At 46.8% G+C, this 12288-nt stretch overlaps 1 protein-coding gene across 1 annotated transcript; it reads left to right on the forward strand.

Moving 5' to 3' along the window:
- Nucleotides 1-718: 718 nt before the first annotated feature.
- On the forward strand, nucleotides 719-8384 carry LOC130386224 (organic solute transporter subunit alpha-like). Its single transcript, XM_056595020.1, has 8 exons — nucleotides 719-1079; nucleotides 2502-2653; nucleotides 3062-3135; nucleotides 3611-3769; nucleotides 4809-4920; nucleotides 6243-6389; nucleotides 6891-6996; nucleotides 7540-8384. The coding sequence occupies exons 1-8, from the start codon at nucleotides 1001-1003 to the stop codon at nucleotides 7710-7712; spliced, it is 1002 nt and encodes a 333-aa protein (XP_056450995.1). The 5' UTR covers nucleotides 719-1000; the 3' UTR covers nucleotides 7713-8384.
- The last annotated feature ends 3904 nt before the right edge of the window (nucleotides 8385-12288 follow it).

Genomic DNA, 12288 nt, shown 5'->3' on the forward strand with positions numbered 1-12288 from the left:
GAAGTCATAATACATGACTCAAATGGGAAAGGGGTTAATTACAGTAACTCAAGCACTGATACACGCGCCCTTTGCAAAGCGTTGATCAATGGCACAATTATATATTTTCTGTTAAAAAAAAAAAAGGGAAAGTTAATTTTTGCCCATCACATCACATGAGCAGGCCATATTCAGTATCTTATCTCTGATCTGACCTTGAGATTATGATCGAACGACTGATTACCATCTCAGGTTGAACCACTGTGGTCGATCACCCCTGAGCAAATACGTTTGTTTAATTGAAGGGCATAGTCCCTCACCGGTAACTCACCAATGTCTTGTTCACAGACTGTCGACCAATAGGCCAAGTCCAGGTAATAGTTGTCTGATAACTCAAATAGGACAAAGGCCTTATATAAATCTAGTCAAATGTCGTTTATTGTATATGTTGTCTTATTTATTACATTCACTCAGGGAAGAAGAGCAGTATGTTGTCAAACTGCTCTACCTAACAGACACAATTCATTCTCAATATCAATGTCACACTACATCCCTACACAAAATCTTGAATCCTTCAACTGGCGGAAATCCCCAATAATCATTTTCTCAGTTGTACAGTCAGTTTTACTCACTGACTGTACAACTGACTTTCTCAGAGTACCTGCAAGTTGAATGAATGGGGGAAGAGCCATTGGAGGATGTGACATCGTAAATGTCTATGTATCATCACACCTTTATTACCCTAAGTTCACTTTAAGAAAGAGAAAGAACAGCTAAAAGCTTTCTCAGTCTCAGTCACTTTAAGGAAGAGATAGAACAGCCAAAAGCTTTCAGACAGCCTATCCAAATGTACTTTTTATTTGATAACTTTCATTCTACTTAAACCTGTACATTCATGTTTTTGATTGGGGATTTATTTTTGTACTGCGGTCATCAAATCCATTTAGCCTTCAATTTGGGAGTCCTTTACGGAACATTGTTCTCATTTCAAGTATTGTGAGAGCCAAATCTTTATCGACACATGATGGAAGACGAACACAACGTCACGGTGGATCCAGCCTGTTTGCAGGAACCACCGTTGGCTATAGACGTGGTAACGGGTAAGTGACCCATATTTCTTTATCTCTCTTTAAAAGATAGTGGCTCATTATCGCTGCCCTAATGCACTCAGCAAACAGAAGCCTCAACGGTTCAAACCGCTCATTATGGGATCAGTTGCTTGTCCGTGAATGGAATCACAATGGAATGAATGAATGGACTCCAACCTTCTTTCCCAAAACTCCTACTTGGTGTATAGTAACACAGTCACGTACAGTGGTGTAGTGGTCCCTGGAGAAGTGGGTATACTCTAAATGTTTGCCCTTTTTTAACGCAGCCCAGAAAAACGCCCTGTTTTAGAAACAGTGACATGTGAGACTAGGAGGGATTATGAAATTACTAAACCAATACTGGCCCACAGACTAGTGACAAACAACTATGCATTTTGAGTGAACTATTCCTTATTTCTGGAATGACACCTGTTCTCTCACTTGGCAAGTCAGTAATTTATTTTGTAAACTGTGTCTTTGAACAGCTGATTTGCAACACATAGCATGGGCCAGAGTGGGCCACTATTATAAAATTAACATGACTTGATCAGGAGCAGTTTGTAGGTATTACTGGTCACACAGGCAGCCTGCATGAATGTAAAATATAGATGAGGCAAACATGGTGTTCAGTAATTTTTTGAACATTTATTTAAATAAAATACTTCAGATCTGAATTTGACAATGACTCCTTGTTCATATTTCACCTTAGATTAAAAAAAACGCACATCATTCTCTTCCACATCAATCATCTCGTTAGATATATATATAATATCAATCTATATAAATATCATATGATGATTGAACATCATCATTCAAATTATTCAACAATCGAATCAGTAAAGGCAGCGAGTATTAGCCAATAAGAGGCAGAGTAGCGTGGGTCATGGCACACAGAGCTTTTGGCCGTGATATTATATATACAATTATATTATATTACATACTATTATATATAGAGCTCCGGTAGTCGCAAACGGCAACAATCACTTTCTCATCCATGCTGCAGTTCACCCCGGACTGCACTGCACTGAGTTTGACGGTTGAACGCTGATTGGCTGTTACGTTACATATGTCACTCAGTGGCCCAATACTAAAAAACACATTTAAACAAATTCAAGCTTTTCTAGGTGTACCATAGATCCAGTCAAGGCCTTATCGAAATATTTCAATGTTAACGTACATTAAAAATCGTTATTTTTAATTACACTCCTATAGCTGCTGTGCATTCTGTCATAATTTCAATAGGTCATACTTTCATCATCATCGTATCATTTAAATAAATATTTTTATCAATATTTCATAACCTTGTCTCCAGTCTCAGTCTTAAGTCGCTTTGGATCAATTCGCCTGGTAAGTGTAAAAGTGGAACATAAACGAATGAATCAATCATCACATTGGTGAACCAATCCTAACTGAGATGCTTGTGTCCCGGGACAGGGCTGGGGGTGTTTGGCACCGTCCTCTTCTCCATGCTGACCCTCATGTCAGTGATGTCCCTGCTGCTCTATCTGGAGCAGTGTGCGTACATCTACAGGAAGCTGCCCTACCCCAAGAAGACCACGCTCATGTGGGTCAATGGAGCAGCGCCCGTAAGACCCTCAGCCAGACTTTAATGGACGGACCTGTTTTAACTGCCAGAGTAAAGCGCTCCACTTTACAGGGACCATTTGATGCTCCCGCTGGCTTCCTTGTCTGGTGATGACTACGGAAGATAACAATTCAAAATTAGTTGTGGGATACATTTCTAAGGAACGGCAAGAAATAAACTATCCTCAATGTACACACTTTCCTAAAATAGATTAGTTAAAAGTACATTAAACAAGATAAAAATTAGAAGATGTTGATGTTGATCAATTTAGCAGTCATCCATACATTTGACTCCTTAATGATGTTAACTGAAAAGGCTTCTGGTCAGAGATCTCCCAGTGATTTCCACTCATTGAGATGATGTTCAAACATGAAACACACAGTTAAATGTGGTTCACTGTGTGTTTCAGGCAATCGCCACCATGTCCTGCTTTGGGATGTGGATGCCCAGAGCGGTGATATTCACGGATATGGTTTCCAACAGGTAAGTTCTGTTTTCAGACACTTTGATTGTTGACAGTAATAGAACAGCCTCATAAACAACTGCATTCCATAATCAATTTGTTTGAAGACAATAGGACACGGGCAATAACTATTGTCCAATGGTTCGATGCCAAGAGGAAATCATCTTATGAACCTAGCTCTGTTCTTCAGTTATACATTAATCTGGGGGGGGGGGTGTTATAACCTAACATGGTAGAACAGGTTTTATATGTAATTACAAGGATATGGCACCATTGGTTCTTAATGAAATTCATCATATGGTATAACATGTGTCTGTAGTTATAACGTGTATCTGTGCGTGTGTGTATTGTGTGCGTGGGTGCGTCTGTGCGTGTGTTTTGTCTGCTCGTGTGTGTGTTGATTTGTGTGTGTGTGTGTGTGTGTGTGTGTGTGTGTGTGTGTTGTGTGTGTGTGTGTGTGTGTGTGTGTGTGTGTGTGTGTGTGTGTGTGTGCAGTTACTTTGCGGTGGTGGTGTACAAGGTGCTGGTGCTGCTCATCGAGGAGTTCGGGGGCACCGATGCGTTCCTCAAGCGTTACTCTGGAGAGACGTTCAAAATCAGCGTGGGGCCGTGCTGCTGCTGCTGCCTGTGTCTCCCACGCGTCCCCCTCACACGGTAACACCCCCCCCCTGGTTCACACCCAGACTGTAGGCCATGTCTAACACGCGTCCCCCTCACACGGTAACACCCCCATGGGTTCACACCCTGACTGCTGGCTGGTCCGGCCACTAGTACGTGTGTCTCCACCTGCCCCTTCCTAGAAGCACCAGTGAGATGTGATGCCTTCTTCCTTCTTTTTTGGGAGGATTTTCATTTGAATGTTTGTTTAAGTGGGCTTCCTTCCTTTGTGAAGCTCTATGAATAGCCCTGTGGTTGAAGGGTGCTATATAAATACACTTGTATGAGGGTGCTTATTCGGACAGTAAAGGTGACGTTGGAAAACAGTACTTAGGTGTCAAAGTGATCCTGCAGCTAGGGTTAGCGTTGTGCGTCGGTACAGTCACGCAAACAATCCGGCATTGAGAAGGCAAAGACATAGTCGGGGGTTAAGGGGCAGGAATCAGAAACAGCATAAATTAAATGCATGGACGCTTGATATAACGAACGCAACCCGCTGACTAAATACACCATGAGAGGAATGATAATGAGGGACAGGTGTAAACAATTAAGGTGAATTACGACAATCAGAGATACAAGAAACGTAAGGACAGGGAGTCAAATAATCAATGAAGGGGGGGAGATGTGACAGCACGGGGTTAGGGGTTTGATTCCCACTGGGGCCAGCAATGCAAATAATGTACAGCACGCTCTCACGTCATAGTAAGATGATTTTGATTAAAGTGTGTCAGACGAGGGCATGTATTTCTCTGTCAGACAATCTATGGAACAATACATATGCATCAAATGTTTATGATGTCATGAACCTTATGGAACAATACGTATACATCAAGTGTATGTGATCACATTAACCTTATGGAACACTACGTATACATCAAGTGTCTATGATCACATGAACCTTATGGACCACTATGTATACATCAAGTGTCTATGATCACATTAACCTTATGGAACTCTATGTATACATCAAGTGTCTATGATCACATGAACCTTATGGACCAATGCGTGTATGAATGCGTGCTGGTGGTGTGTTCAGGAGGCTGATATTCTGGATGAAGGCGGGGACCCTCCAGTATGCCATCCTGAAGACAGCCATGTCCATCCTCTCTATCATACTGTGGACCAACGGGAACTTTGACCCGTCTGACGTGAGTCCCTCTGTCTCTGCTCCTTCACATCGACAGCATGCTCAGGGGGAACTGGTGGGCCCCCACCTGAACACTAGGGGGATGATTAGCATTGCATCTTGGTGAAACGTGTTTACTTGTAGATCCCCATTACACGTATCACAGTGTCCTCTGTGTTCACTTGTAGATCACCATTACACGTATCGCAGTGTCCTCTGTGTTCACTTGTAGATCACCATTACACGTATCACAGTGTCCTCTGTGTTCACTTGTAGATCACCATTACACGTATCACAGTGTCCTCTGTGTTTAGTTAAATGTTTGCATTGCATACATTCTTGTATGCAATGTAAATATGGATCTCCATCGTATGTATTACCTACTCAGGTATAGATATCACCACCCCATGTATCACTATCGTCACATTGGACATAGTTAGATATCACCACCCCATGTATCACTATCGTCACATTGGACATAGTTAGATATCACCACTGCATGTTTCACTATTGTCACATTGTGTCTAATCTATAACTATCACCACATTGGGGCTAGTTTGACTTTCACCATCTCCTTCTTTCACTATGATCGGATTGTGGCTAGTTGGATGTCACCAGTCGCTATCATCACATTGTGCACATCACGCATAGACTACTGCAACGCCCTCCTCACCGGACTCCCCACCAAACTCATCAACAGACTGCAGATCATTCAGAACTCAGCCGCCCGGATCATCACCCGCACCAAATCATCTGACCACATCACCCCTGTCCTCATTCAACTTCACTGGCTCCCAGTACACTACCGCATCCAATACAAAACCCTACTCCTCACCTACAAAGCTCTCCACAACCTAGCCCCCAGTATCTCTGCGACCTCCTCCAAGAATACACTCCCTCCCGCTCCCTCCGCTCAACCTCTGCTGGACTACTATGTATCCCCACATCACGACTCACTTCAATGGGTGCCCGGTCATTCAGCTGTTCAGCACCCAGGCTCTGGAACTCCCTCCCCCCACACATAAAACAGTCAGACACCATTACAACCTTCAAGTCACAACTCAAAACTCACCTGTTCAAACTCGCACACAACGTCTAACTGATCACTGTTTTTTTGTTTTGTTTTGTCTTGTTTTTGTTTTATTTATTTCTTATTGCTTATGTTTATTTATTTATTTATTTATTTATTTTTTCCACAATGTCTTGTTTTTTAAAAAATGTATGATGACTATATGCTCTGTAAGGTGACCTTGGGTGTTTTGAAAGGCGCCTCTAAATTAAATGTATTATTATTGTTTACAGTTGGATGTCACCGACACCATGTGTCATTACCATTGTTTATAGATGGATGTTACCAGCCCTTCTATTTGGATCAATCCCATTGTGGGCGTCCTGACCATCACGTCTCTCTGGCCCGTCGCCATCATGTTCATGAACACCAACAACAAGCTGCGCAGCGTTAGGATGGTCCAAAAGTACGCCCTTTACCAGGTGAGTGCCTCGAGGCCCAGGCGAGGACCCCATACATCTACCATGGGCCACGGCATCGTCTCCCAGTCTCTGTATCAGATTGAGATCAGAAACACAATTTCTAGAAATAATACTTTCAATTTGATTTAATTTGCACCACTGTCAAATTAATGACACTATTTGCTAGTCTCTCAACTCGTATCTTTGGTTATACATTTTTTTAATTTTCTTTCAACGGACTGAAGATATATCTGCAGTGCTTAAGTTATCTAGTGGTCTAGTGGTTAAGGCATTTGACTCCCAACTGGAAGGTTCTTGGTTCTAACCCCTATTGGCTCGTCAAGGACATGCATCTAAACAAATCACTGGAAGTTGTAAGCGCATAAATAAATAATTACTGTTCCAGTCCATTAGGTTTGAGCTAAACATACAGCTTAGCTCAATCATTATCCTCCTATCTTTCTATCTTTTAACGTATGTGCAACCCTGTATGCGATAGCTAACCATGGCCGTGCTCCTCAGCTGGTGCTGGTGTTGAGTCAGCTCCAGACCTCCATCATCAACATCCTGGCTCTGAACGGGACCATCGCCTGCTCCCCACCCTACTCCTCCCAGGCCCGCGGCGCGAGTCAGTCCCAGCCCGCCTCACACACTCTGAGACAGCTGCAGCAGCTCACATAATACATCTTCTTCATCATGTCGGGTTTTGTTGTCGTGCGGTTGGTCGAGCGGTGGGTGGTTGGTTGAGGGCTGGTTGGTTGGGTGGTGTTTGGTTGGTGGTGGTTGAATGGTTGGTTGAATGGTTGGTTGGGTGGGTGGTGGTTGGTTGGTGGTGGTTGAATGGTTGGTTGAATGGTTGGTTGGGTGGGTGGTGGTTGGTTGAAGGGCTGGTTGGTTGGGTGGTGTTTGGGTTGTATGGCTGGTTGGTTGGGTGATGTTTGGTCGGAGGTGGTTGTATGGCTGGTGGGTTGGGTGGTGTTTGGTTGAATGGCTGGTTTGGTGGGTGGTGTTTGGTTGGTGGTGGTTGAATGGTTGGTTGGGTGGGTGGTGTTCGGTTGAAAGGCTGGTTGGTTGGGTGGTGTTTGGTTGGCTGCCATTTCTTTGTTAGTTTATTAGTTTGATCATTTGTTGATTGGTGGTTGGTTTGTTGTATTTGTTTCCTTGTGTCCAGTGCTGAGCCAGCAGATGATGATCTGTGAGATGTTCATCATCACTGTGGTCACCCGGTTCCTCTACCGCCGGACCTACGCCCCACTGCCCCTCGATGGACAGGAGGACAACCAGCAGAACCATCACGTCTGCCTGCAGGACACCAAACCTTACCAGGAGGCGGGAGACATTTGAGGGAGAAGGAGACATCACAGACATACCTTACACTACCATTTAACATGGGCATATTCACCGTGCAGCCATTTTGATGACGATGCGGAATTTCGCATTCATTACCCCACCCAAATAACGGTTAGAACCAAGATGGCCACTATGTTAAGGTAATTCGATTCCTGAAATGAAAAACAGGGACGACATTTGTAGTTTGGTGGTCAACAGATCAATAGAATATCAAAAAAGGCTACATTTTGAAAGTTTAGCTTTTCCTATGTCGTAAATGTAGTACTGTAGTAAATATAAATTGGGGAGTGCCCGCACAATGGTTTAATGTGCTGTTTTTTAAGCTTAGGTGAACCACCTAAAAACAAACAAGCTAGAACCTTTGCCATTGAAAAATCTTACAACATGGACATCTCTGGTGAAAGCCCATGGAAGAGACAGGCTAGCAGAAACGGGAACTGTCCCTGGAGAAAAAGCACTCACCCGATAGATAGATAGATAGATATGGGCAATTGTTTCTGTTTGTTCAGTAAAATAACTGATGGTTTTATTTAAGGTTGACCAATACCGATGGTACTAGAATACAGGCCTATTTTTGTCAAAGTCCTTTGAATGTATTGTTTGGAATGTCTCGATTGGAGATTTATTTGAGATCCTGTGTGTGTGTAGGTTTTGATATTATGATATAATGAGATATTAAAGTTGACATCTTCATTTGTCTGAGAATACCCTGGGGTATAATGAGAATAATTCAGAACTTTATCAGCTGCAGTAATAGTTTCCTAACCCATACTCGTGATATTAACTGAATGAACTGAACCAGTGTCTACTTTAATAGTTATGAAAGTATGTGATAAGCATGTAATCCTAGCTTCACCATCAAATAACAACAACACAAAACAACAACAGCTGTTGTGTATAAACTAACCGCTGTCAACATTTAGCCAGAACAGATCATTTATATTAACTTGAACTGACAATGTCATTTATTTCTCATTAGTAGATGTGTTAGCATCATATCTTGTTATAGTCTCTCTAGGTTGATATTTAGATCCTTTATGCACATTTACATTTAGGGCATTTAGCAGACACTTTTATCCGGATCCAAATATGATCCGGAATGGAATCAGATAACTAGTACTATATCACTACTAATTATAACGATAAAAACTAAATAAATCATGAAAAAGTAAATGCCAACGGTCGATATACAACAAAATGTTCTATAATCGATATAGCCTACTCAATAGTGTATGAAATAATATTGTAGTCATCCATTACTGTACATCCTGTTGTGTTCCTTCATCCTCCTCCTCTGTAATAAGATTAGACGCGTGCGGTCATAATGAACAGTCTCTGTTCTCTGTCACATCCAGTCTTAGATAATGGCTTCAAACCTTTGACAAACCTATGACTCAAACCTATAACTGCTCCACTGAGTTTATACTTACATTCCTGACCTTAACTGACAATAATATTGTCGGAATTTACATACAACACTTTGATTATGTTTTATATTTATTTATTTATTTTGATTATGAAAGATTTCATATCAAGAAAATCATTAGATCGGAATTTTTCTTATTCACAGTTAGTTTAAAAGCCATTTATATTAAATGTATTTTATTATCTAGTCTTGTTATTATTGAATCTCACTGTAGATATGTCAATGTTATATTTTGTTATTTATTATATAGAATGTAAGTGATTTTTAATACCACAAACATCTTTGTTTTCATTTGGATCAATTATTTTACATATGCAAAATGACTTTTGAATCCACATAACCAGATTAGGTTTAGTGAATGTAGCCCTTAATCGTCTTAACAGGTTATTGGGTTAAACATAAAGCATGTCCCACTGACTAATGCTGCCTGAGCTGTTGATTATGCTAGCTAGGTCGTTAGCCTGATTCTGTTTGAATGAGGGCAAACATAAACACACTGCCTGCTTATTAGTGAGACGCTGCTTATTGAAGTGTGAGAGGCACGGGGGGAGAGAGGAACGGGAAATAGCCGAAGCAAAGGGAAGAAGAGATGGCGATAGAGACACAAAGAGATAAATAGATCGAGTGTGGTGGAGAGAAAGTGGTAGAGAGACAACGAGTGTAATAGATGTAGAGAGATAGGTGAGAGAGGCAGAGAGCGAGAGAGAGTCATAGAGCAATAGAAAGGGGAGAGAGGGTGGTAGAGAGACAGTGAGATCGATAGTGATAGACAGAGAGAGAGAGAGAGAGAGAGAGGGGGAGGGGGGGGGGGGAGGGGGGGGGGGGGGGGGGGGAGAGAGGAGAAGAGAGGGGCGTTCCGAGGAGCCTGACGACATGCCCGGCTCTGGCTCTGCATTGCTGACGAAAGCTGCTTAGCTCCTCAGTTGCCATGGCAACCGCACAAGACCAGCCAGAGGAGAGAGGGAGAAAAAAAAAGGGAGAGAGGCAAAAGGGGAGGGGCATTGAAGGAGAGAGCAACAGAGGAGAAAGAGCAGGATGGGAGAGAGAGAGAGAGGCGCGCGCGCGTGCGAGAGAGGAGAGGGCAATCGAGAGGGAAAGAGGGAGGCAGAGACAAACCTCCAGTGAATGAGACAGAAAGACGGTGGATTCAGCGGCAGCAGCGTGGTTCTGCAGCGGGACCGAAATAGATCTGAGAGGACTGGATGTGCCGTCAGCTGACCGGCGACCCGTAACGGCAACAAAGCAACGTTCACGGCGTTCTCACAGCAGGAGATCACACCGAAGGGAGAGGGAGCGACGCAGAGAGAGCGGCATAACAGAACACAACAACAAGCCCCCGGAACAAAATGGATGTACAGTCAGACGCCTCGGACCCGCCGCCGAGCGACTCGCAGCCCAGCGGCAAGAAGAAAGGCTTCAAGCTGTTCGGCAAACGCAAGCCAGGCAGCATCTTCTCCATCCGCGGCCGGGCGGAGGAGAAGGAGGCTGCGACGGTGGCCAGGAGCAAGGCGCCGGAGGGATCGCCGGAGAGCGCCGCATCCCCGCCGGAGCAGGAGCCCGGGGAGACGGAGCACGCGCCGGAGGTGCGGGGCCCGGGCCCCAACGGCCAGGCGGACGGGGCGCTGCTCCAGGACGAGGGGGTGTCCATGATGGCCGCCGCCCCCTCCCGCCCCTCCATCTGCTCCATGGGCTCCGTCAGGTCGATGGGCTTCCTGCTCCGGCTGCGGGGCGGCGGGAAGGGGGGCCGGGGGGGGAGCGCCAGGTGCAGACCGTGTCCCAGCCGCCGCCCGGGCGCCAACGGCGGGGCATCAAGGGCCTCTTCAGCGGCGTCAAGTTCCCGCCGAACAAGGGCGACCAGGAGGAGGAGCGGGCGGGGGCGCCGCCCAGCCCGCTGCTCATGTCGTCGCGCTCCAACAGCGTGGAGATCATCAAGGAGGACATGACCCTCACCCCGAGGCCGCCGCGCAACCGCAACAGCTCTTCGGAGAGCGAGGGCTTGGAGCCCGCGTCGCACGACTACGGCTCGGCGGTCGTCCCGCGCACGCCCGTCTCGCTCGGCCCCGGGACCCCGCAGGAGCCCGGCGACGCGGGCCTGAGCTTCCTGCTCTCGGACATCTCCTCGCTGCTGACCTTTGACTCCATCACCGCGGGCGGAGACATCATGGCCGACGTGGCGGCCGAGTGGGACAAGGCCAGCGCCGCCATCAGCGCCCGGGACACCGAGGAGGCCCCCCCGACGGCGAGCCCGTCCCCCAGACCCGTCGTCCGCTCTTACCCCGCGACGGCGTACCCCCCTCGCGTTAGCGCCGCGACGTCAACGAGACAGCCCGCCGCCGCTGTCCCCCCGCGACCCCCCCCCGCTCCTTCACGGCCACGGTACAGCCCACGGCGGCGCCCTCTTCATTCCCCCCCCATCGCCGCCGACATCAAGTCTTCCACCCTGTCCAGCCATCCGTTTAAACCTCCCTCAGCGGTGTCTGCGTCTCCGGCCGCTGTCCCGAGCAGCTTCATCACCGTGAGGTCGTCGGCTCAGAAACCCGCGGCGATGCCTTCGTCGTCCCTGGTGACGCTAACGAGCTTCTCCACCCCGGCAGTGAAGACCTCCACCCTGATCACGACCAAACCGCCGCTCTACCCCACGTCCGCCGCCGAGCCGGCTCCGACCAAACCCCCCGGCGTCACGCCGCCCTACAGAAGCCCGCTGACCGCCCTGAGCTCTGGCGGTGAAACCGCCTGCGGAGGCCCCCGTCCCGGCCCCCGTCCCGGCCGCCGCTCCTCCGGCGTGGGACCCCAGCCATGCCGCCCCGGCACCGTTTACCTTCACCCCGGTAGCCTACACCCTCCCCTCCAACCTGCCCTTCGGTCCGACTGATAAACTGGATTCTAGAAACGGCCCGAGTTACCAGAGCTCCTCGGCCAAACAACCTCCTTACGTCCTCTCCAGTTTCACTGCGGGGGAGTCTAAGGCCTCCGTGCTGCTGTCCTGTCCCGTGCAGGCCAAACCACCGTCCTCTGTCCCCCCGGCCGTTCTCCCCAAGACGACAGTGCTGCCCCCAGCCCCGTTACCGCCCTTACCCCCCTGCGCTCCTCATAACCTCCGGACAAATATGCTCCTTTTCGCGGCCCCCTCGTCGTCCAGTTTTT

Source organism: Gadus chalcogrammus, chromosome 7, assembly GCF_026213295.1.
Source record: "Gadus chalcogrammus isolate NIFS_2021 chromosome 7, NIFS_Gcha_1.0, whole genome shotgun sequence".
NCBI classification, from domain to species: domain Eukaryota; kingdom Metazoa; phylum Chordata; class Actinopteri; order Gadiformes; family Gadidae; genus Gadus; species Gadus chalcogrammus.

Excerpts from the sequence above, each read along its gene's own strand:
- LOC130386224 (XM_056595020.1), top strand. The coding sequence starts at position 1,001 with ATGATGGAAGACGAACACAACGTCACGGTGGATCCAGCCTGTTTGCAG. Across the intron at positions 3,770-4,808 it reads CCACGCGTCCCCCTCACACG|GAGGCTGATATTCTGGATGA; the intron begins GTAACACCCCCC and ends TGGTGTGTTCAG. Across the intron at positions 6,997-7,539 it reads CTCCCAGGCCCGCGGCGCGA|TGCTGAGCCAGCAGATGATG; the intron begins GTCAGTCCCAGC and ends CCTTGTGTCCAG.